At 34.5% G+C, this 26223-nt stretch overlaps 2 protein-coding genes across 11 annotated transcripts; both read right to left on the reverse strand.

Moving 5' to 3' along the window:
- LOC109721041 (UPF0496 protein 1-like) lies at nt 1-23491 on the reverse strand. Its single transcript, XM_020248443.1, has 3 exons — nt 23456-23491; nt 4792-6090; nt 1-331 (listed from the first exon to the last, which is right to left on the reverse strand). Exon 2 carries the CDS (start codon nt 5997-5999, stop codon nt 4794-4796), a length of 1206 nt encoding a protein of 401 aa, XP_020104032.1. The 5' UTR covers nt 6000-6090; nt 23456-23491; the 3' UTR covers nt 1-331; nt 4792-4793.
- Nucleotides 14689-21377, reverse strand: LOC109721042 (NAC domain-containing protein 17-like). Of its 10 annotated transcripts, XM_020248445.1 has the most exons (6): nt 21259-21377; nt 20253-20437; nt 17481-17737; nt 17212-17385; nt 16649-16991; nt 14689-15495 (listed from the first exon to the last, which is right to left on the reverse strand). In XM_020248445.1, the coding sequence occupies exons 2-6, from the start codon at nt 20413-20415 to the stop codon at nt 15254-15256; spliced, it is 1179 nt and encodes a 392-aa protein (XP_020104034.1). In that variant the 5' UTR covers nt 20416-20437; nt 21259-21377; the 3' UTR covers nt 14689-15253. The 10 variants fall into 10 exon arrangements, with proteins under 10 accessions (XP_020104034.1, XP_020104040.1, XP_020104043.1 ...); XM_020248451.1 differs by lacking the exon at nt 20253-20437 and having other exon boundaries at nt 17481-17785; nt 21259-21368; XM_020248454.1 differs by lacking the exon at nt 21259-21377 and having other exon boundaries at nt 20188-20389.

Below are 26223 nucleotides of genomic sequence, written 5' to 3' on the forward strand. Positions count from 1 at the left end.
TAAAACAAGAAGAAAATGTAATTTTTTTCATTAACATTCACGCTATTTACAGAATAATAACTGTACGAAATAAAGGCAGTGACCAGATTTTATCCTACTAGAAGTGTGCAGTAATAAAAGAAAAATAAAGGAAAAAAAACAAATATAAATGTTACAGGCAAGGCAGAACAGACAACAGAGTTTCAGTAATAAATAATGAAGGTTTAGAATGATAGCTTATGTTATGAGGACTCCAAAGGGTTCGAACTTTTTGCGACCTTTGCAAACCGCGCATTATTGTTAGTCTCAGAAACAGCATGGTTTTTAATTCTCAGCTGATGCCACCCGGTTTCTGCACACGAAAACAAAGACAAATGAGAACTTGCTGCTGCTACTTTCTCCATTGAGGCAATCATGAATCCATATTTAGCCGTAAGTTAACAGTAAAACTGATGATGCTTAGATATAGATCTTGATATGAAGGCACTTGTGTAAAGGGCCAATCACATAAAGAAATTCAAAGTTCAAGAAAGAGATTAACAGTTGAGTCTACAAGAATCAGAGTAGTCAAACTCGCAAACAGGTTTCTCTTGTTAGTCGATTTCAATGTGCTTTCAAGTGTCATTATAGGCAGACTGCAGAGCTAATCAATTCTCTGGACAGCATGAATTAAGGGTAAATTTGTAAACGATTTCAGAAAGGAAATGCCAGCGTAATCCTTTGTAACAAATGTTTTGCACTATATATGTTAGACAGAAGTTAGTTTAATCATAAGCTGGAGAGTAGTACTTTTCTGAATCAGTTATTAGGGACCAAGATGTAGAATCTTTGACACCGGCTATAAAAATCTGTAAGAAGAAAAAAGGAAATTATAGGAAAAACTGACCATCTCTTTTCCACAAGAAACAGTAAATAGAGGTACCAAGCACCTGATGATCCTAAACAAGAAGAGATAAACTTAATAAGTGACCTGCAGAGTTTTAAGGTGGCCAACATTCCCGTTTAGAGTCTCCAAACAGCATTTCATCCGAAGTGTACATGGAATGGGTAGGGCATATGTGATATAGGCTTTTGTCTGTGCCTTAAATTGGTTGTTGCTGGACGATTAGGTGCATTCCAAGTGCAATTACAATTGCACGAATTATATAAAACTAACTTCCTATTGTAATATGTAAGAATAGAAATAATATAATTAATAAGTACTGTTTGTTTTATCGCTTTCTATCAGTCCACATTGTAGAATATTGTTGAACACATACATGCAAGAAATGCAGTATGTTAGTTGACATAACAAAAAAAGACATAATTGCACATTCTTCTACTTGTAAATTAGACAAAGCTATTTTGCTTAATATCACAACTGATCTTGCACTCAAGTTCATACAGCTTCAAAATTTAGATGACAACCCCACAAACTGACTATTCATAATATAAAGCACGTCAATTTTCGAGGATAAGTCCATTTGAAGTGCCACCAGTTACTTGGTAGGAGGTGAAATTGTCAAATTATGACCAAGCACACCAAGAATCATCAGACAAATATAAGCTCTCACCACAGTAGAAAGTATGAACTTTTGACTTATTGAGCTAGCTGTTTGATATAAAGAAACAGATCAAAGCATGAACTTTTGACTTATTGAGCTAGCTGTTTGATATACAGAAAGAGATCAAAGTATGAACTTTTGACTTATCGAGCTAGCTGTTTGTTATAAAGAAACAGATCAAAGTATTTATACTCTACTTAGTGAGAGGAATTCGCATATGAACAGTCTCATATCAGATAATTAATAAGAGAGTATAAGGTAGATATAATAATGGGCCTGGACTTAATAGGCTTAAGCTTTTGGACTAGACGGTTCCATGAGATATGTCAGATCCTTGGACACATGCGGACTAGGTTGAACTGAAACTCCCCAACAAGAAGAACATAAAAACTAAATCTCTGGCTGTTGCAAAACTAGGCAATCGAGTATGATTGACAGAATAAAATTGTAAAATTGATTAGGGGATATATATATATATATTATGATAAATTGTTCCTTGCACATTGGAAATTGAAAGATTTTGGTTATTGAAAGTCCCAATTTCATTTTCAGCATTGTTCAGAGAAATTGGTCCTATTTGCTATTTTGCTGCAAGGATAGTACTATAAAACCATGGTCCGTTTATTGATTGATCCTCAAGGTTAGCCTCTTGATCTATTAACATATGCTGGACTGCTAATTCATTTCTAGCATCTCCAAGATTGTTGTCTTAAAGCAGGTTCTAGAAACAAACTTTTGAGGTTAATATTTAGTTTGTTAGTGAGATTCAGAACAAAGTACTAATAAGCTAGCTATTGCAGTCAGTTATATATAAAGTGGGAATTAGCAAACTAGATATTGATTTCAAGAGCAAATCCAGGTCCTCTGGCCCATGAAATCCCACTAATGCTAAATGCTGGCTAAAAAATTGCACAATACTATGAATCAAGTGGCACATATCAAAAAGAAAACGAAAAGGAAATCAGCTGTTACTAAGTCATTTGTCCGAAGGTCCAGATACAATTTAGGTAGTGCTCCTCAAAGTCAAAAAGTTCCAACCTTCGTTTACTAAATTGTATTTTAAATAATGAACCCAACCATTGACTTTGTCCTAGTAAAATCCTACAAGGTCTGGATTCCAAATCTATCACATGTACAAGATGAAAATATGGAGCTGACACTTTGCCAAGTAAAATATCAAGGCATACCACATACTACAATAAAGAATCTTCTATACCTATTACCCTAACATGTCGGTAAAGGAAATGACCAACAAAGTAAAAACAGATGCATATGTCCTCATACATGAACAGATTGAGCTAATACAGTTCAAATTAGTATAGTATAGGTCCTCATTCAAATTCCTTCAGGTAAAAGAAACATCACGATAGCGTTATTTTATGTCCAACATGGATGAAGTTTAGACTTCAAGATTCACAGTTGGCTATGTTCGACTGAAGCCAGGTTGGAAAGGGATAGCATAAATCACAATGTGGCATCAGCACTACAGTTTTCCCTTTGTTAAGTTGGCAGTTAGGTTAGTTCACATCTGAATTAAGCAAGGTCAGATAAGTGCATACACAACCTAGCTTGAATCCTAAGACAAGGTCTATAAATCCTAGGCAAGTAGCCCTCATTCCTTGTTCTTGAAATCTATCCCTCTTTGATCTCACCCAAACCACGTTCAACTGGTGTAGCCTTATATATAAATACATGCTATCAGGGAAGGATGTCTCCAATAATAGTGGATAGGACCTGGAAAAGAATGAGGAAAATCAACTTCTAGAACATGTTGCACCTAGGAATACCACTCACTTAAATTTCAACACTTGCTGTGTTAGATATGTCTCGAATTCTAGTACCGCAAGGTTTCTAATCATATTCTGTTTTGATTATCCCATTAAGTTAAGTTTGGATTATGCCTAATTTTATTGAGATATTCCTAATCTTAGTGGATTTGTATTTCTCGTTGTATTAGGATTTAGCCACTATTATAAATATACCCTTTATTTCATTGGTTTAGAGCGGAAGATGAGAGAGAGAATATGGATGTATTTTTGGAATTAGGGTTTTGTGAGAGAGGCATATTTTGTACACCACTTTGATTATAATGAAGATCCGCTCCGTCTTTGCCCGTGGATGTAGGTTGATAGCCGAACCACGTAAATATTGTGTGCTTTATTTTTTTTCTCTCGTTCTCGATTCTCTTTTGGTATTTTCGCACCCGACGAACTAGATCTTTTCAGTTTTAGTTCTAACATGCTGTGGACTAGATCATCTCTCTTCTCTTCGGAGAGGTAACTTCATATCACAATCACAACATTCAGAGAGCACGCGTCATGGATGCATGCCATCTCGGATGCTTAGACGAAATAATCTAAGCATCTGCATATCTGCCGTCGAACAGCAGATAAGTTCCAGTGATTGTTTCTAGAGTTGCAGATACCCTTCTCTGCCAAGACCTTATCAAAGTAACAAAAGCTATTCATACAGTTACATCTTGCCTTAACATCTCTTTCAGTGAGAGTCGGATAGTAGTCTTCAAGCCGTTAAAGCCAAATCCTGAAGGAATGATTAATTTCTATCATCTGACGAACAAGCAACACAGAAGACTTTTCTTCTAACACTCTCGATTGCTTAGGAGTATAACAGAGCAATAAAATTCTGTTTCATGGAACAAACTTGGGCACAGTAGAGGAGCTACCCTTAGTAGAGCCAGTAGGCAAAAGGAGTGCCCTAACAATTGACAAATTAATCCATGGATTAAGAAATTGAGTATGAGATTGGCGTGGGGAACTAACCACTCAAAATTCCTCATTATGGTGTTAAAAGTTGAATAGGCAAAGTGCTCTGTGAAAATTTCTAAATTCGATGAACCTTTTGATAAAAGCAGCAGAGAAGTCAAAAGAAAACTGGTTATAAAACTAAAGCTATCAATTTTTTTTTCTCGAGCTGATGCATGACGAGAATGGATTGGCGCATATGGTTTTGATTTCAAGAATACCACTGTTAGCTAAGTAACTGAAAAAAAAAAAAAAAAAGTTCATCTTGAAAGAGAAAGAATGAAAAATTTTGAAATGGGCAAAGCAACATTATTAAAAAATTTCAAAACTGTTAAACAAAGTCACCACCTTGACCATCTAATGAACAATACAATACATACTATGAACAAGAGAGCTCCCGTTATTCAGTAAAATACGGAATGGAATAATTGTAAACAAGCATCCGCAATCTAATACGAGTTGAATTAATGTAATCATCGTGCAAAAGGGTTGTGAGGTGCAATTACCATCAGTCTCCGGAAATTCGATTGGGGTGCCGAATGATCCGCTGCAGGACGACGGTTCGCGCCTTTCGGATCTCCCTGCTGCAGCGATCGGCCTGCTCCCCCAAGTCCTCAATGCTCTGCATGAACTCGTCCATCTTCCTCTGGATCTCCTCGATCCCGAGCCGCACGGCCTCCTCGTCCCGCAGCGCGAACTCCGCGCTGCCCAGCAAGGAGGTGATCTGGACCTCCACGCGGGCGACGAGGACCCTGATGCTGTCCAGGTCCTTGATGGCGATGTAGGTGCCGACCTGCATCGAGCGCAGCACGTCCTTCTGGCCGCGCAGCAGGTCCTGGTAGTTCTTGAACAGGGAGTCGATCCAGCGGCCCATCGAGCCGACGGGGATGGCGGCGGCGGCGGCGAGGGCGGCGGCGACGGGGGGGGCGGCGATGGCGGCGGCGACGACGGAGCAGATGAGGACGGCGGCGAAGGTGGCGGCGAAGATGATGCTGGAGACCCGGCGCCAGGTCCGGATGGTGCGGATCCTCTTGTTGAGCCTGCGCTTGTGCTGCTGGAGCCTGTCGAGCATGGAGAGCTGCTGGACGTAGACGGAGTGGAAGGCGGCGAAGAACTCCTCGGTGAAGGGGTCGCCGGCGGCCGTGAATCGCCTCAGCTCCTCCAGCGTGCCGGCGTACCTGCTCCTGCCGGCTTCGGGGTCGGCATCGGCATCGGCATCGGCATCGGCATCGGGGTTTTGGTGGTGTTCTTGGGCGAAGCGCTGGAGGGCGACGTGGACGAGGAGGTGGGAGTCGCGGGCGCGGTGGAGGGAGTGCTCGAGGGCGGAGCAGAAGTCGAGGGTGCGGAGGCTGCAGTCGAAGTAGTCCTCGACGAGGGCGAACAGGTCGGGGCTGCGCCAGATGTCCTCCTTGCAGTCGAGGATGACGCGGACCACCTCCTGGTTCATGTCCAGCAGGCACCCCGTCACCTCGCGCAGCGACCCCAGCGACAGCGCCCGCACCTCCACCCCCGACGCCAGCGCCGTGATCGCCTCGCTCGTCCGCCGGTGCAGCGCCGCGTCGAACGACCGCAGCTCCGGGTCCACGCGGCACGCTGCCTCGTACGAGCTCAGCTCCGACGAGTACTCCATCCCCCCTCCTGCGCCCGTCGCCGCCGCCGCCGCCGCCGCCGCCGCGCCGGAGTCGCCGGCCCTCTTGGAGAAGTGCGCGCCCATGAAAGGTGATTTAATTGATTACTGAGGAATGAAATGATTGCGCGCGAAACGAATTGTAGAAAAAAGAAAAAAGGAATGTGGGACGACGTGTTTAATAAAAGAGAGAGGTGGGGGAAGAGTGTGGGAAATAGATATAGCCTGTACGCATTATAAACGAGGAGAGATAGAGAGGAAGGGGGAAGAGGTGGGCAATGGTGTTCACTAGAAGCAACCTCTCTCTCTCTCTCTTTTTTTACTCTCTCTCTCTCTTTTACTTTCTCTCTCTTATTAGTTTCTCTCTCTCTCTCTCTCTCTCTCTATCTATATCTCTGCGGCGTTGTAGTTTGTATGCGGGAAGCAACGCGAAGAGTAGTTGGCGAAGGCAACAGAGGAGAGAGAGAGAGAGAGGAAAAAGCAAGTAGAGAGAGAAAAGAATGAGATTGAAGGAGAAACACCGAGGAAGGTGGGTAGAGAAAAGAAACTATTGCCTGCACCTGGTGTATAAGTCCATCTCATACACCGAATTCCCTACCATCAAACTTCTAATTTATTTGATGTGTTTTTCGGTATTTAGAAATATCTACGTTATAAAAAATTATAATATCTAAATATATTTGTCATAATTTAAATAATAATACTTACATTAAATTAGGTGTACGCCGATTGCAGCTGCATTTGGTGTAGGCAAAAATATCAAGAGAGGTGGGAGGGAAGTAGATGGGTGGGGATGCGACGTCAGCAAAAGGGAAACGGTTTTATAGTGCGCGAAATGACGAAAATGCCCTTGTCTTTCCTTTTACGTCTTGTCTTTTTCTCCTGATTAAGCTGGGCTGGTGTTCGGGTTGGTCTTGCGGAGGCTGACTTTGGTTTCTGCAGAAGGGGTCTGCTAAGGGTACCCAAAAGTGTACCCCAAAAATTACCCTCAACTTTGAATTTTCTACCACTGTTAGATCTCATTTGTGGAAAATTTAAAAACTCTCAAATTTGAATTTTCTACTGCTGTTAGATCTCATTTGTGGAAAATTTAGAACCTCTTTTTGTGGCCCTCAAATTTGGGTAACTCGAATTAATTTTAGTTTCAAATTTCTCAACAATTACTATCATATTTCAATGATTATTATTAAAGATAACTCTTCAAAAAATTATGAAGGGCTCCACACGTTAAAAAAAAGTGTCGATGTTAACAACTCACAAGCAACCTCAAACTAGTTTTACTATAATTCAATACTGTATATACTCAATAGTTTATTTTCTAGTACTAGCTTGTCGTATTGGCATAGTTTTTGTACACTATATATTTATCGCTTCTTGATTTTATCTTTTATTTTACTTTTTATTGTCCATTAATTAAGTTTCGTAATTTTTTTCTTTGCTGATAAATTTGGCAATTGAAGTAAGATATGAGATTGATTAATAGCCAATAGATGGTTTGCGAATGCACGAGTGCATCCAATGCAAATAAAGTTATTTTCTAACAGAGGTCATGAACAATCTGAAGTAAAGTATTTTTCTTTTAAATGTCATATTCATATTTGATTAATTATCAATTTTAATGAACAGTAATATTTTTTTTTTTCCTCTACAGAATTCTAAAGGATTCCGCGTCAAGCATATTCATTCCTTTGAAAGTTAAAAGCAGGGATCAAACTATCAATCTCTAGCATATGATTAGAACTTCGTATTGACTCTGATGTCTTATTGTACAAAATATTAATCTCATAAAAAATTATTGAAAACAACTCAAGACAAATTGTCAAAAATAATTCTACTCAAACAATCGGGTGCATTTTGGAGTGCATCAAGCGTATTCCCTCCAGAGGAGGTCGCTTGTGGGAGATATTGTTATTTTGGATAATCCTGCCACGTGCTGCTAAATAAACCACGTGAGTATGAAATTAATTAAGTGTTTAAACTTTAAGTGAGGATTTAAAATATAGCAATATTGATTCATCAATAATAATATTATAATGATCTATACTCTTGCGAAATTGGGGGTTTAATTTCTACAATGCCTCTAAAATTAGGCTTAAATCTGTGTCATGGCCCTTAAAATTAGGTTTAAATTCTTGCCATCTTAAATTATATGATAATATAAAATTTAGGAAAAACTTCAAATATCACCTCTGTGGTTTCCCACTTTCTCACTTTAATACCATGTGGTGTAAAATGTATCATTTCCATATTCTGTGATTTTATTTTTATTTTTTTTTATTATTTACTTCATTAATTTTTTTTATTAAATCAATGACAAAGTTAAAATTAAAAGATACTAAAATAAATATTGTGATAAACTATACATAGGGTATCTGAAATTTTTTTGTACATGATTTAACGAAAAGTTAACAGAGGGACTGACGAAAAAAGAAAAATAAAATCACAAGATACTAGATTGATATACTTTATACCACATTATACTAAAGTGAGAAAGTATAAAATTACATGAATGATATTTAATATTTACTCTAAAATTTATAAGAGATCTTTAAAATTTGTAAGTTTACAAGCAATGTGAAAGCTTTTTTTTTTTTTTTTTTAAAAAAGAGTTACATCAAACGGTTCTTTACTAGGTAGGGGGTAACAAAAGAATAGCATAAGACTATGTCAAATTTATTAGGCGACAACTACAGAGTGAAAATGATGCGAAAATAATTTTATTACTAATTGCGTTAGTGGCACATGATAACTAAATATATATTATTAATTGTTTTAGTCCTATTTGATATATTACCAATTGCGATATGACAAATTAAGCTTAATCGGCTTGTTAACTTTACATATAGTTAAACTTGTGAGATGTTGCCATCGCATGCAATTAAATAATCCCATGGTTTAAGTAATTTGCGACATTTTTAAAGCTAGGGTCAAACCGGCCCGTTCGATTTTGACCATAATGTGATTCGGTTTAACTGTTCAAACCGGATTAGTCAAAAATCTAGTTTGAGTTATTCAAATACACAGTACAACTAATAAACTAGTAAATCAATTTGATTATGAGCAAATTGGTGAGTGTTTTTATCAAGTCAGATCACAGATCTAACAACTTAAAATTGGGTTAACATTTTGAGAATTTTATTTGCAATTGATTTTGCTGATTTTATATTCAATTATCAAGTATCAATTTTGTAAAAAATAACTAAATATCTATAATATCATGCTGGAGTTACTGATTCAACTAATAATAATAATAATCATCATTATTATAATTTTTTGATCCAGTAATATTTTCTGATCGCTAAATCTGATCGCTATCGTTTTGAATTTTAAAATATTATTAATTGCGTGAAGACCTAATCATTTAACTATATGCGTTTGGTTCGCATTATAAAAGATTACTATGAATAAAAGATATCCGAGAATCTTTTCATATTCATCCTATTACTAAGAATATGGAATTCCTGTGTTTGTTCGCATGGTAATATTAATTAGCCATGTTATTTAATATTACAAAAAATATACAATTTATTTATTTATTTATTTATTTAATTTTAGGTAATGTTACCAAAAGTTTCAACATCTTTTTAGAAAAAATGGAGAGAAAGTAAGAAAAATAATATCAATTAGCCGGCAAGTAGGAAGAAAGAAAAAGATTAGACATATTATGATTATCTCAATTCATTAATTTGAGGATACCCACCCTCTTTCAAGGAAATGAGATTAGTACTTTGGGGTGAATCTTATTTCCAAATGAATTTAATATTACCAACTAGATTACTTAGTGCATTTAGCCAAACACCGTCATATTTTTTTATTCTAATTGAATTACTAGAAATCTATTTTTTATTTTTATTGAATTATTAAAAATTTTTAAAAAATAGCACGAACCAAACGCCTAAGCGCAATGTTGGTGGTACTAGGGACTAGGGAGAGAATATTAGGTAAAGGTGGGCCCTGGACTCATCATTGGTCAATGAAACCGCGTATATTGTTTTATCAAATCAATGCTCAATCCAACAAATGTACAAAAAGTATCACTTCGTATACGGTATACACATCTCACCAAAAGAACAAAATAAAAAATAAAAAACTAATTAAAAAACAAAAGAGATTCCTAAGGCCAAAGGGGGGATTCTTAACTTTACAAGAAAGAGTCTTAAGATTTTATTTGGTTGGGATATAAATTTAAATTTTTTATTCTAGATATAGATATAAATTCAGCTATAAGTCTGAAATAGATCAATTTTGCGTTTGGATAAATATTGAGTTATTTACGGGAATAAGAAAAATAACGTTTTGATAGATGAAATAAAATAAGAAGAATAGTAGGTAGTTATAAATAAAAAATAATAATATTGTCTCTTATATTATATTTGAATATAAATTTTTAAAATTTATATTACAAATTTTAAATTTAAATATATAACTTTTAAAATTGAAAAATTTAAAATTTAAAATTTAATTTTTAAATCTCAAATTAAAAAATTTAAATTCTAAATTTTAAATTTAAGATCAAATCTAAATTTAAAAATATAAAATATCAAATTTTAAATTTAAAAATTAAAAATAACAATTTTAAATTTAAAAATTAAAAATAACAATTTAAAATTTAAAATTATAAATATTATTTTTAAAATTACAAATTATAAATTTTTAAATTTTAAATTTTAAAATTCAAATTTAAATTTAAAAAATAAAATAGGGGTGGGATTAACTAATCCCACCCCAATTTCGGAGGGTGGGGATTGTTAACCCCACCCGCCATTTAATTGTGTTTTGGGATGGGGGAAGGGGGGTGGAATTACGGAATTACCCCTTATCCCCCTTCTATCTCAGGACGAAATGCCCGCTTAGAATATATTAATAAAGGAGGCAATATTTGTGGTTACACAACTACTTAGGACGTGTTTGTTTTATCTAATATCTATTGTGAAAGTTTCTTACCTTGTTGAGCTGTAAGTGCTGATGTTTAAAGGAGACTGGCAAATTTGGAGATCGGATGCTGGAAGTGATTGGAAGCTGCGAGCACCAATCCCGACTTCATGTACAACGCGGAAGCGTGACTTCGTATCCTACTGCGGTGAAATCGAGATTGAGCGTACAGCTAGAAATCAGAAACTACATACAGCCTCTTTCAATTTCGACAGAACAAACATCTTAACTTGTTTATGCGTTGAGTCGGTATTAATCCTTGTATGCTTGGAAGTTTGGGTTGAATTTGAAAGGCTTTTGCTGAGCTTACATTGGTATCGTCTGTCTAAAATTTGAGTCGAAGGCTTAAAGAGATTGCAAACTACCTTCAGAATGGTGTGATGCAAACGAATTGGTGGCTCTTTCAGAACATGATGGTCTTGTGGTAGGGCTCCGGGGGTGTCTGGATAGGAAGACGCGGATTCGATGCATGAGATCGAATTGAGGTGAACGGAATTGTGCGATCTACAAGTAGGTTAAAACGTACTCATTGAAAAAGAGTCAAGAGTGATAGTTTAATACTCCAGTGCTTGAGAAATTAAGGATTGAGCTTAAGGAAGAGTTAGCCAATTCACATGTCAAAAAAAAAAAAATCAAAATTCACTTATAAGAATAATAATTACGTATGAAATAATAATAGTAAAAATAAAAAGTTGGCACATCATATTAGGCCAAAATCTTCGGGCAAAAATTTTGTGGACACCATGTCCAAACTTTTTTTTTTGAGGACAGTCTAGATGCACGCCGCGTGGCACCCTAGCCACGCAGGCCATCGTCCCCCGCTCCCGCTGCCCTGCCTCTTGGGAGAGCAGCGTGTTTTTTTCAGTGCATCCGGTGCACCATTTTTTACTTTGAAATTTTAATTTTAATTTAATATAATAGATAATAGATATATATTTTATAATATTTAAAAAATATATGCAAAAGAATTCTAAATTATTTTACATATATTTTTAAAATATCATAATATATATTATTAAATTATAATTAAAAAACAAAAAAAAATTTTAAAACAAAACTAGTGCACCGGATGCACCAAAAAAAAATCCGACTGCTCTCCCAACAGGGAGAGCAACAGGAACAATGGGTCTGTGTGGTTTGCGTGCCACGTGGCACCCATCCGGGAGCGGCCCCAAACAAACTTGTTTGGGGCTGGTCCCCATATAATTTTTGTCCAAAATCCTCAAGCTTTTGGGCAGGTTTAAATATGGTACGTTCTTGGAATACATTATGTGAGCTTAGATTGAGCTGAAATTTTCTAAAATAGATATCAAGGATCGAATTAAGCAAAATAGTATTATAATGTTTTCAATTTCAAGTCCGATTGAACTTGTCCAGCTCAAAACTATTTTGGGCCTAGACTAGCTAGGAACAAAAGTTTGATGGGGATTACCGACCGTCCCTAGCGCAAGTGGCAAAAAGGCTTGATGGTTGGTATCCGAGACCCAAGTTCGAATTCTAGTTGATTCACATTTTCAGCTAAATTTATTTCTAAATGAAATAAATAAAGCGGGTAGCATGCTACCTTTCTCTCTCAAAAAAGAGTTTGATGGAGATTATATATCTAACGTTTAAATCGTCAGATCTATCGTTCATCACGTGAACAATATAAATCTCGAGGCTATGTGAACGGTAGATAAACAAGTCTTGTGCAAATCTCAAAACAAACTAAATTAAGAAGTTTGAGATTATGTCGCCTTAATACTTCCGGACTTAAAAAGAGTATAAAAGAAATTAAGAAGTATTCAATTTTTATCGTCCTAATATTATAATATTATAGTAAAATTTAGCTGTTACGGACATGATATCTTCTTCTTTTTTTTTCCGATTTCTCCTTTACAATTATCCAAAGTCCTAAGGAGATCACTGTTGGAAGTTACGCTGGGCCTTTTAGAAGCATCTCTACAGGTATCGAGACTGCGGAAAAGAATGCTGTAGAATCAAAAGTTTTTTAGAATTTTTAAGAGAGCAATAAGTGTAATTTCTTAGGAGCTTATAGCTTTCTATTTTGTCTTATAGTTTTGTAACACTTAGCGTCGTTTTATTTGATAGCTCAAGTGGAAGACTGATCTATATAGTTGTGGCCTCCACCCCCACTCTTTAGAAAATCAATTATAATATCTCTACTCTTAAATACAATATAACATCTCTCAAACTCTCTCTCTCTCTTGTACTCAATCTGAGGGGGAGTAGATTCAAATTAGCAAGTAGAGAGACAGACTGATTCACTTTGCAAAGAAAGACAAGTACGGCACAAACTTGACAAAAGATTTTGCTTGAGCCCGCAGCACGGCGCTTATTTCCACCATCATTTTTATCAGTTCAGACTTCCATAAGTGAAAGACCGGGCAGTGTGAAAAGTACCCCCTACCTCGGTGATAGTTCCTCCGTACTTTTAATAGTGTGATATGTTATTGTCAGAATCCATTCCAGTAAGTTGGTGGCATAATCTTTTTAGGCACCTGTGTCATCCAATGTGCAAGCGATCAAAATGTCCCTTTCACTCTTCACTACCGATATTAGCACTTGAAGTATCTTTGAAATGGAGCTTCGTACCTTCTTTAAAAAATCATTATCAATATCATTAGGCGCATATAAAATGAATGATTGAAGTCGGACGACTTTCTAATTATGGAGAACCAGAATCTTGCATGAAAGATCCGAACCACTAGTCTTACGCTAGATAGTGAATAAATTTTTTTTTAATTAAAAATTCAATTAATTTTGCTTGTTGTATACTTTTAAATGAGAAAATCTCTTTTACAAATTGTAAAAATTGTAAAGTTTAAGACCATTTTGATTTTAAGGTTGTTGTATAAATCATTTTTTTAATGATATATATCATTGATTTAAAATCTCTATCATGAAAAATAACTAACAAATATATTCATCTTTGTACTCATAACATCATATTAATTGAACTCCAATAAATCATCAACTCTCCTGTGTGAACATTTTTAAAGCTGCTATCAGTCCTCTGAAGTATTATCCTTGTAATCTGTTGACGTATTGACATATATAATACGAAGGATTGTACTTAGTAAATACACACAATTCAAAAGCAGTACTTGTTTCATGCGATGAACCCAAGCATTTTCCACAATCCACACTCTTTACGACCTGCTTACTTGTTCCTAACTGTGGTAGTCGCCTGTAAGTAGGCGAGGCCACCATACTTTGCTGAATTTGGCTTCAGACCCACCTGCAGATGTAAAACAGGGAGGGAAAACAAAGGGGCTGAATACAGTGACAAGATTCAAACACAATATGAAATGACAAAAAGAAACCTAAAACTGATGTGAAGCAAACCAGCACCTTGCTCAAATCTGCCAAGGTGATGTCTTAAGTACGTTCCAGATACCGGAACCTCAGTAAGCTTGGCCATGCTGCGACACATTATACTGAGATTGTTTGATTATAAATGTCAGCTGCGACGCTGTGCAATAAGCTTCGCAGACAAGAACCAGAGGAACGAGAAGCATTCTATGGGCACTTTCGAACAGAGGGCATTGTGCAGTACATTCATCAACAACAGAATAATGCTCAGATTGGATACGATTCCTTCTGTGATAAGAAACTACCATTCTTTCTCAGATATGAAACTATCAGCCAATTTATTTCCATATGATCATTAAAATAAGAAAATAATGTGGTAAATCTTACCTAAGCAATAACAACGAGAGGGTTAGTGATAAATCAAAAGATGGTATATTCACAGAAACTCGCACATAGTCATGCACAATATACTATAGTTGAAATCTCCTCAATCCAGCCTGCATTCAGATCACATGAAATCCATACCGACTTTGAAATAACTAAACGGGGTCTAAGTTAGATATTAGAAAGAAAGGTTACAATATTTAGTTCATCAAGGATGGAAAAACACTTGCAGGGGATTACAGGAAAATTTGCTCTACAAATGATCACACAATTTAAACTTATTACTACATATATTTACACTCTGTAAGACATTAATGAGAGCAAAAGAGAATGTAGATCTTTACTGCTAGCGGAGATCTACTGCTAGCGGATAATGTCTCAATCGTGAACTTTAAACTGCTCTCCCAACAAGTTAGCATATATATATATATACAAATGCATATAATTAAGTCGAAGACTAACTCAAAGCTGCAATCTTTTTTTTCTTTTTTTTTTTCCTTTTTTTTGAGATTTTTCACCATCTGTTCAACCCCATCTAGGCAATGATAGTGTTACTGCATATAACTCCCCTTTTACTCCACCGAACATAAAAGCTTGGTTCATGTTCCTAAGAATAGTTGGAGAAAACAATGCCGTCCACGACCCATAAAAGGATTCTACTTGCTCCTATTTTACATTGATAAGAATGATTGACGAAGCCGGATTTCGGCCTAGAAAGGCACAAAGCAGCAGTACTTCTTCCCAAGCTTTGCAACCCGACCAAAAGAGCTGCCTCCAGGCCCCGGGGGAGACCTATTACCCTGTGAGCCTTCAGGAGGAGTTCGGTTCACATTGCTATTGTGAGACTTGGTTGATGAAGAAGCTTGACTAGTGGTTGGGGAACTAGCATCTGATGAGTTGCCATGCACGCTAGCTGTAACCACAACATTGCTGTTTTGGCTTTGGATCGAGCCTGTAGCAGAGGTCAGTGTAGAAATCAGGCAATGTCAACAAAATGGATCAAAATAAAAGGCCAAAGCCCACAATCCAGCATACAAAGAAAAGGAAAAGAGAATCTATATGGCTCTTGAAAACAATTGAGAATCTATATGGCTCTTGAAAACAATTGAAAAGGAAAAGAGACGGGACCAAGATGAATTACTCTTTTAATCAAGGAATAGAAGCAGAGGAATAAGATGGCTATGTTCATATAAACAAGAAAGGCAAGAGAGAAAAGTATAATCTCTCTAGACTTTTCTAGAGAGAGGAGATCTGTGAAATCTGTCCATTTCCTTCAGAAGCAAATAAAAGTTGAGAGATGTAGTTCTTTGTCATCAAGAAAAATAGAGAACAAATGCAGCATGTTAGTGGTTGTTGTCGACTAAAACTAGTGGGCCTCCTATTAGAATAAATAATATACTTTAAGAAATAAAAAGCCTTTTCCAGCAGGGTGACTTTTGACTAAGATGGAAAATTGGATAATCTATCATGTGGTATGAACCAAAAAAAAAAGGAAGCAATATGCATGGATAGAACAACAAAAACCTCAATGACAAGGATAAGATGCTGCAAAGAATAAGATTTCTAGTTCTGCTAGATCTAAACAAGGAAGTCAATAAAGATTTATCCTTTTTATTATTTATTTATTTTTTTGGAAAAAAATTGAAGAGGTAGAACACCTCAACCTACTTCATTCATTATAAAGGAAGTCGAGAAGCAAGAAGATTGGGATGCTTTGTGGCAATGAAATAAGCTACTAGAAAACAAAACCAGAATACTTCACCTACATTATGTAAGTTATTTGTCATATTCTGAAATTTTAATTGAGCAGACATGTGTGCCAACTAAGTGCACAAGTGAAATTATGGCGGGAGTTCTTCAGTAAAGAAAGAGTAGAAGGCAAAAAATAAAATAAAATGAAAGAATTGCAACTCTTAAGGACAAAGTAAGATTTAAGTAACCTTTCAGAGAATTGAAATAATAAACAAGCAGGGCAACACCTTACTCAGGATACAACCAATGCAACTATTCAAATGAAGTGGAAACAGTACATGTAAATAATGTAAAAATAGATCTAGCACAGACGATTAGAATTGGCATCTAAATAAACCATGGGGCAGCCATACCTGGCTGTGGCGGCCTGATAACCACCTGATTTGATCTTACTAATGTAGATCTGCTAAACCTGTAATCTGTACGCTCTTCCTGCAAGCTTTGACTATTACATCCATTCACGAGATCCCTCAGTAGTGCATCAGCATCGAAGAGCTCATCAAACTTATTAGACCTGTTACTCGAATTGCCCGAACTGCTCGAAGATGAGTCTGGACTTAATAGATCATTTATTTCCAAGTAGTCGCCATTAGAGATGTCGAACATGGCATTAAATTCCTCAGCAGAGTGATCACTTCTTGGCTCATTCAATAGACTGCCTGCATTAGTCACGCTCGGCTCATCCCCAGCTACAATCTGGAAAATTTTGTAAAAAACCCAATGCGGGAATCTAAAAGTTATGTCATTCCATCAATAACAATTGGAGGGAACATTAAGTCTTACAGTTTCTACTAAATGGGAAAAATTCATATAATCTCAGAATTTCTAGACTTCGGTGAAAACAATCAAAAGATTGAGACTCAACAGGAAAAAAAGGCAGGAAAAAAAAGATAAAATATTACATATTTGGACAAACCTGGGATTTGTTTAGAGGCCCCTGTGAAGAGAAATTACTTTCTTGTCCTGGAAGAGATAGCAGATATCGTCCTAAGCTATCACAATCAGCATCACCACTGAGAGATTTATTCTGCCCATCATTATTTGGCCATTGATCAATTTGCCGGAAGACTCGACACAAAGAACTGTAGTCCTGTAAATAATGCCAATGCATTAAAAATCAAAATACTAGGAGCCAAAAGGTCAAGATAAATAAGCAGAAAACTACTTAAAAGAGTAGCAAGGTACCTGCACTGCAGCAAGACCTTGAGGCTTCTGATCTGCTTGGTATTCATGCATTAACCACCCAGTTCTTTTTCCAGAAGGTACTTGACCTTCATAAAATTCTAGAGTGGTTTTCGTCCCTACAGTCTGAGCGCTCGTCGGTATTCTATGAGCATCCATGGACTTCCAATATCCAGTTCTTGTCACCTTAATATTGTTTTCCTGATTCTCTGTATTAGGAGACTGTTGGTCTTCCAATTTGTACAAGTACCAGACATTTTCTGCAAGAGAGGCTTCGCTCATTAGCTGTTTTTCCACCTACCTATTATCTGAAAGTGTACAGCAGAAGGATTCAAGGAACTAGTTAAGTATTGCAATGAGGTTACTGTTCTGATGTGAAGTTAGTGAGTTCTGATTTTTTTACATGCAACTAGGATAATACTATTATAAGCAAATTATATAAATTATATCAGCCAAAGTTTTATCCACCTGATTTATGGGTCTCTTGAGCTCTTCCAAAAATGAGCAAACTCTAATTCTTGCTGAATCTGAACTAATATAAAAAATTCATGTGCTATCGCAACATTATCAGGAAATTCAAGATTTGAGAAGTTACTGAAGCACCACTAGAACATCAAAAAACAAGTCCTATCATTCTCTGGCATTTTCTTCTGAGGCCACCCCAGCTCAGGAAATGGGTTGTTCAGAATCTCTATTGCACGAACTGTAAATAAAAGAAAAAGAAACATCTTCTCAACTCAGACATTGTTTCAATTTTACTAAAGTACCCAACTTTTAAATTTAGGATCTTAATTCAACTAAGTTGAAACCTCCTCTCAGACGTCTCCCACTGATAATAAATAAAACTGAAGCCAACACCTTTTTCTGTAAACTGTTGTCTATTTACAGTAACTGAAAGTGCATGAGCAAGAATGTTTGCGATTGCAATTACATGGAATTTCATTTTCACTACTGCATGAGCATATATGCATGTGCACCAGTATGCTAGTGAGCTCATGCAAGTTCACACGCATCTGCTTGGTTATCTTGCATGTACCGCTTGTTGTGTAAATGAATTGCTCATTAACAAATCCCGGTGTTTGGAGAAAAAAGATATTTTAACAGCCTGCTTTTAGCATTAAGGTTTTTCACTCAACATACTATATTCTAGACCTGCAAACAATTGTCCACAAGCTTTTCATCTGCCTAATAACTCACATCTGCAATAAAGTCCAATCCGCAAACTCTATCAAAATAGTGCAAACTTGAGCATCCCACAACTTTTACGAGTACCTGGGCTTACTGAGGATGGTAAAGAGCATGTTATTGGCTCATAACCTCATACAGAATTAAAATAGATAAGGATAATTATAAGCTAATAGAATAAGTGAATTATCATCTGCATTTTTTTCAAAAGAAACTATCATTTGCATCCAGCGATACATGAGTATTCTCTGAACTAAATCAACACATAATTTCACAAAGGAGATTTCACAAAGGAACTATTGTAATACAAAAAAATTTCACATGAATATTGATTAGACAAGTAATCCTTGATCATTCTGTTAAAAGTGGAAACTAACATAAAAGAGGCAAACTGCCCAGGAAAGACAATAAAAAAAAGTGGAAGAACTAAAGGGTAAAGCTTTTTATGGACCATTAATGCAACTAAATGGGTTTAATAAAACCCTAAAAATTATATTAGACTAACTGAACAACCAATTACTCGAGATAATTTCCACTAGAATAACAAAAATTGCCATCTTCACAATCCTAAACAATTTTCAAGTATAGCCAACACCAAAATTGAAGAAGAAGACGAAGGACACCAAATTATAAAAAAAACCCCTTCCACTTTACCCTTTGTCTCAACCAAGGATTTGAGTGCCCATCGGCACGGCCTATCTCCAATGTGCCATATCGTCCCAATAAGATATCAGCATCATACGGCCTTCGTGTCGATGGGATAGCTCAAAGCGTTCTTTTTTAAAAAATTAGTAAGTTGTTTCCTCAATAAGTTCAAAAGATTTGAGGAAGATACCTAATAATCAATTAGAATATTTTGTTGCTAAAGAAAATAAATATTCGACACCATTGTGTCGGATACATATACTTTTTTTTGTGAGTGGCATGCATCGATACGACACGACACGCACTATGCCATACCATGCCAGCAAGTTTTCAGCACGATCCCGTGCCACGACACTTGAATCCTTGGTCTCAACTACCCATGTGCAAAAAAATTGCATCCATTTCAATCCTGCACTTTATCATGACCTGAAATAAGCTCAATAATTTTGGATGACTATTGATTTTAGATGTCAAATTTAATCAAAACGAATAGGTGGATGTTGTTGGTTATATTAAATGGAGTAGAATTACATTTGAATTGCATAAATTGAAATAATAAACTGCCTACTTTGGTAGCTCTAGCGAAGGTGGAGATCTCTTTTATTGAGTTTTTGATCTTTTCAAATTGTAGCTAAGACATACATTCACATAAAACAAAAGCAAAATTCCAGCTCATTCAAGATGAAAATTTTGCATTTAAATTCTACAATCATCACAAAATTTGGGCCTATTCAAGAAATGGTAACATGTAGAGTGCTAATTGATGCAAATTTGAATACAAGGGGACAATTGAGACACAGGCTAAAGTGCAAGGATTCTTTGTAATTTAGCCAAAACAAAGAAGTGGCACATGCGTCAACAAGTAAATGAAATTTAGTACCTTCTTATTAGTTATAGCAGGACAAGGAATTAAAGAAGCAACTCTTTAGCATAAACCAGTCTAACCAGAAGAATTCTCCAGCTCGATGCTGAAAGGATCAACATCTGTGATCACATTAGCTGGTATTGGGTCTCCGACTTTCCTTCCTCCTAGATATAATATGAGTTCTTCGTCAGTCGAACTCATGTTAATATCTTGCAGTGTGGAGATAGGAGTCGAAGGACACATGACGATTCAGACGAGAAGAAGCCTAATAATTAACAAGTATAGCAATATTAGTACACCCCCAAAATAGTAACTCAGCTGAACAAACATGTTCTTTGAAGAGTATCTTAAATTTTCCATTTTAATCATATGTGTTTCACTCGCTATAATTTTTGCATGTACTAAATATCCTAATTTTCAAATATTTCCCTTTCTACTACAATATTATAAAAGGTTCGAATTCGTTGTTGTTTCAAAAGAATTAACAATACTATCGAAATTTTTGAAGATGCTGCTTGAATAATCAAAAGAAGTCAAACTAATATGAAATCAAACAAAAAGAACACATCAAAAACACCAAGAATCTTAAGGACTATTAAAAAAAGATGCAAAAGAATACTTAAAAAAGAAAACCATGAGAGAAAACGATCATAGGCTTTCCTTGCACAGCAAATCCAACGCAAAATAGAAGATTTCCTCTTTCAAAAACCCTCGCTTCGAAAGATCAGCCGAATCGAACTATTCACAATAGACCTAGAAAAAATTAGGGCTCCAATTACCAACAAAATCTCCAAATTCCCTAATCGAGACCCAACGATTCGAAATCGAAGATCTCAATCAAATCCAAAGGAAAAGATATTCCTCGAACCTCTCAGCTAAAACCCCAAATTTCCCAATATCCACGAACATCAAAAGCTAAAAAATAAAAAATAAAAAATAAAAATCCTCGCAAAATCGAGTCCAAAAATCAAGGAATCGAAAAACCGATTCGAGAATAACACAAATCCCATATACAGCATCTAGAATCAAGAATCAAGAAGCAGAATCAAAAAAAACACAAAAGCAACACCTAATCTAGAATCAGACCTTAAAAGAGCGTAGCACGAATCGGAGAAGAGCGAGGAATCGCCTCGGCTCTTCGCGCCTCCACTCACACTCTCTCTCTCTCTCTCTCTCTCTCTCAAAACACGGTGAGAGGATCGAAATAACGAATTGTTGGGATAGGAGCAAAAGGTCCCTTTTATAGCCCGCGCAACGAGAAACCGTGGCCCGGGCATTGTCCACCACATCACTCGTGAACGGAACCATTAACAACTCGACACGTAGCCCTAAACTGAATGTAGCCCCTTTTCTTGGGCCGGTTCAGTAGGCCGGTTTCATGCGAAAAATATGTAGTGGGTTTAGTATTTTTTTTAATTTTTTAACCAGTGTTAACTTAAACCAGCACGCAGTTAAGCAGTGCTTTTAAACCTCTCCCCCTATATTCCGCTTTATTTACACCACCTGCCACTCCGCCGTGAAGTTAAACGCCCGCGCCAATGACCGTTAACAACCGTCGTTAATGTACCGTAGCATTGCTCTTGCTGAGCTCTTATTCGCCAAGTAAATTACCACATCAGTACCTAACCATTGCTCATTTTCACTTTAGTCCTTAAAATTTTAATTTGTTAAAGTAGAAGGTTTGAGCCATACTTCAATTTGAAACCAAAAAAACGAAAATTTGATATTATAATATGCCAAAAAATTGCTTCTAAATTCATCATACATAGATTAATTAATGGATTATTTTCACATATAAATTCTAAGTTGGCTTGGAACTAAATTTAAAAGGTAAAAATGTATAGAACTTATACGACATTATGGGCTATTTTGAATAAGGTACCTAACTTTGTAAAATTTTGATGTTACTATCTAATATTTCGATTTGTTTGATTTAACTCAGCCAACGATATATTAACTTCAAAATTTTAATCTAATTACTTAAAGTAAATGATGCATTCAAATTTTAAAGTCAAAGTATCGTTAATTCACTTAAATCAAATAAATTGAAAGGTTAGACGGTAAAATTAAAATTTTACAAGATTAAATAATTAATTTAAAATAGTTTATAATTCAGATAAATTTTGTACTTTTTAACCAATTTAAAAAATAATAATAGTTTGAAAATCTCGATGTGACAAATATCAGGTAATGGATATTATACTGATTTCATGGACAAATTAAGAATAATAAATCTTTTAGCTAGAATTATTATTTGTCTTAAGTCGAATAATAAATAGAATGAAAATTAACTTTGTCCTATTTGCTTTTCCATCATTTTAGTACTAGATCTTATAATGCTTTTTAGCTTTAGCTTTTATCTTTCTAAATTATCCATAAAATATTAATAAATAAAAAATATAAAACTAAAAGAATGAAAAAATTAATAGAAAAAAAAGATCCTGAATCAAAATAGTATATTTAGATCATTCAAAAAGAATCCATCAAATAAAAAGCAACTCAAAAATTTGTAGATGAATAGAAAAACATAGCGGTGAATTTAAATTGTTTTTTTTTAAGTTGAAAGTGAGAATAAATAAATAATTAATAATTTGTAGATGAATAGAAAAACAAATTTTTTTCTAATTAAAATTTTTTTATTAAAAAATTATTAATTAAATAAATAATGTAAAAGTATGAACTTTATGTTTTTTATTTTCATATGTTTAACTTCTAATTATTTTTTTATATTATTACATTAAAATAACTTAGAAATTTTACTAAATTTAACGGTAATTTTTTAGTTTTTTAGTCAATAAAATTAACATAGCTATTAAATTTAGTGCAATTATTAATTTAGTCAAATAAAAGAGCTCACCTAAGATAAATAAAAGTTTTAAAAAATTATTAAATAAAATTTTTAGAGTAGAAAAATATATTACAAAATACTCTATGGGCAAGAAACTTTTAATATATTTTCACTCATAAAAAAAATATACCGATTAGGAGAAAGAGAGAGAGTTATATTGGCACCATATTATTAAATAAATATTGAAAAACTAGGGGACCAAAGTTATCCATGATCCAAAAAAAAAAAATTTAAAAAATCATTAAATAAATATTGAAAAATTGAGGGGGGCCTTGGCCACCTTGGGCCTCGGTATAGCTTCGTCCCGGATGAGCAGCATATTTAGGAGGCTTATAAAAGTCCACATTTTTGTGTGTGTGACAGAGAATTAAATGAGCCACGTACAATGGATGTTTTTGTGTGATATGTGTGTTTGCGAGAGAGAGAGAGAGAGAGAGAGAGAGAGAGAGAGAGAGAGAGAGAGAGAGAGAGGCACTTTTTCAACTAAGGAAACGTGCATGAGAGCTGTAGCTTTCACTAATTTGCATATTACACTAGCTTTTATTATTCGCATTATTCATTTTCTATAAATGAACTTAGCTAGAAATATAAAATAATCAGAATGAATATCGAATTTGAGACTTCGGGTATAAATTATAAAATTCTTAGCCAACTATATTAGATACAGTCAGTAAATATTTTACAATATTAAAGATTTATTTTGAGTCTTCTTAAATTCAAACTTTTATTTATTTTAAAGTTTGTTTTTAAAAAGTGTAATCAGAATAAGCATTACCACATACAATTTTCTCTTATATCTAGTTCTATTTGTTGTATATTGAATGTTTTTTCTTTTTCTGTTAGACCGCGAAATTCATTGCTACAAAAAATTTGGACTTCTTGCTTTCGTTACAGGTAATGATGGTTAAAATTAGACATAGAAGCAACACATGTACATAATACTATTTAGGAATTGTTTGATGCTTGTAGTTGTAACTATGCTTCAATTATAATATACAGATCTAAATGTACAATTTCATTTGATATATTTGAATCAAACTGCTAAAATTAAAACTGTACAAAAAGGCTCAAGTGCAACTATTGGAACCATATTCAAACTGAGTGTAGCTCAAACTGTTGCAGTTGAAAAGAAAATTAAGCAAATTAATATATAAGATTACCTTATTAATCATCTTTTAAGATAGAGATATTGTTTTCTTCTATATTGGATAACCTTACTATCCATCTTTAGGATAATAAAATTTGTAATATAAATTCACACTGATACTTAAGTCAACAAATTATTTATAATTTTATATAGCACAATCTACTATATAGTATATACAACCAAATATATGTCTACTTTTAGCTATATGTGTCTCCTATTATACTACAAATCACAAGAGTTTCTTTAAAAAAAGAAAATTTCTTTTAGGAGCACAAACAAATATTAAATACCCCCCACATGCAAAAACCCTCTTAAAAGTGTATAATTTTGTCTCACATACACACACAAATATGGAGAGAGAGAGAGAGTCCAATCACTATACTTTTATGACTATGATTATTTTTGTATTCATAAGTCATTTCGATGATGAAATTTTCGAATTGATGCATGATTTATATCGTTAAATATAATTTAAAATATTTAAAATTTTTAAAAATTAAATTTCATAACTTTTCGACATTATTTGTCATAAAATCAAAATACTTCCAAATTAATAATTTTTAACGATCGATATGGAATGCTTGCGAGTTTAACAATATAAAAGAATCAGAATATGTTGTTTTTTTGATAGAAAATTTTATTCACTATTTAGATAATGATTAATAACTCCGATTTTAAATTGAAAACTTAAATCTTCTATTTTTAGGAGGTCATTTGATTTTAATCGTTCATTTTATATCCGCTTGATGGCCTTCATTATAATTTCAAAAAATTACAAATTTTATTTTCTCCAAGTTTCAAATGCTCTTCGTTATGTTTAATGGTATGAATGGTCAATTCAAAAACGCTATCATCGAAAAGGACTTAACTATAAGTATAAAGAATCACGCTGTTCTCTCTGAAATCGAGAGTCGATTGGGCTAGCTCTTTAACTTAATCTAGAGCCCTCAGATCTGGAGGGGGCCGCACAAAATACAATACGGAAAGAACACAACTTTTATATATATACTAGTGTAGTGATCCGCGCGTTACAGCGGGTAGATACCGTTAAAGTAAAAATTTATAAAGAATAAAATATCAGTTTAGTACAAAAAATAATAAATATAGTTTACACTATAGACAAATAATTTTAAAAAATAAAACTATAATAAAAAAGAATTTAATCGTTTCAACAAAATTATTCAACCTTGTTCAAGAAAAGTTGCATATCATACAAATGGATGATTAAAATTATTTCTATAATACAATAATCAAATAAGAAAAAAATGAGAAAAAAATAAGGAAAAAAAGTAATCAAATGAGAAAAAAAAAAAAATAGGCTCCACTCTTCTCCAAATTAAGGGGGTGGATACATGTAGAATTTAGTCATAAAAATTAATGTATAGATATAGATATAGAAAGAAAGATTATTATATTTTTTAAAGTACGAAAACTTTTGTACTTATAATTAAGTTATTTTCGATGATAAAATTTTTGAATTCTTATATATATATATAGAGAGAGAGAGAGAGAGAGAGAGTAATATTATTATATTTTTTAAAGTACGAAAATTTTTGTACTTATTATTAAGTTATTTTTTATGATAGAATTTCTGAATCAAATTTAAAATATTTAAAATTTAAAAAATAAAATTTATAATTTTTCTAAATTATAATAAATTTTATCAAGCCGATAAAATCACAATAAGTATCTGCCAATAAAAGGNAAAAAAAAAAAAAAAAAAAAAAAAAAAAAAAAACTTTTCCTATCAAAAGAAGGCGCAGCAAGTCAACGTTAAGTACTTTAAATAAGAGCCGTTAACGTTACCTAACGACGTTAGAAGGTCGTTTATTTTTTTAAAATTTTCTCGTTTACAAGAATACAAGTAGCAATTCAGTTAAACCAAAAAAAAAAAAAAAGAAAAAGGAAAAGAGCCATTGATGTGTCGTCAACGGACACGTGTCAACACTCGATGCTGCAACGGCAATGACTTTTAGTCAACGGTGGGTCCCACGCGGTAGAAACTTATCTCCTGCACCTGGTGCACACGAACACTTCAATGCGCCGCAGTTAATAG

Source organism: Ananas comosus, linkage group 15 (assembly GCF_001540865.1).
Source record: "Ananas comosus cultivar F153 linkage group 15, ASM154086v1, whole genome shotgun sequence".
NCBI lineage: Eukaryota > Viridiplantae > Streptophyta > Magnoliopsida > Poales > Bromeliaceae > Ananas > Ananas comosus.

What these genes read in the sequence shown, in the direction of transcription:
- LOC109721042 (XM_020248445.1), bottom strand. Translation starts at nt 20,415, where the DNA reads ATGTGTCCTTCGACTCCTATCTCCACACTGCAAGATATTAACATGAGT. An exon ending in CGAGCTGGAGAATTCTTCTG is followed by an intron (nt 17,738 to 20,252) that starts GTTAGACTGGTT and finishes CCTCTCTTGCAG; the next exon opens with AAAATGTCTGGTACTTGTAC. An exon ending in TATCAGGCCGCCACAGCCAG is followed by an intron (nt 15,496 to 16,648) that starts GTATGGCTGCCC and finishes CCTCTGCTACAG; the next exon opens with GCTCGATCCAAAGCCAAAAC.
- LOC109721041 (XM_020248443.1), bottom strand. Translation starts at nt 5,999, where the DNA reads ATGGGCGCGCACTTCTCCAAGAGGGCCGGCGACTCCGGCGCGGCGGCG.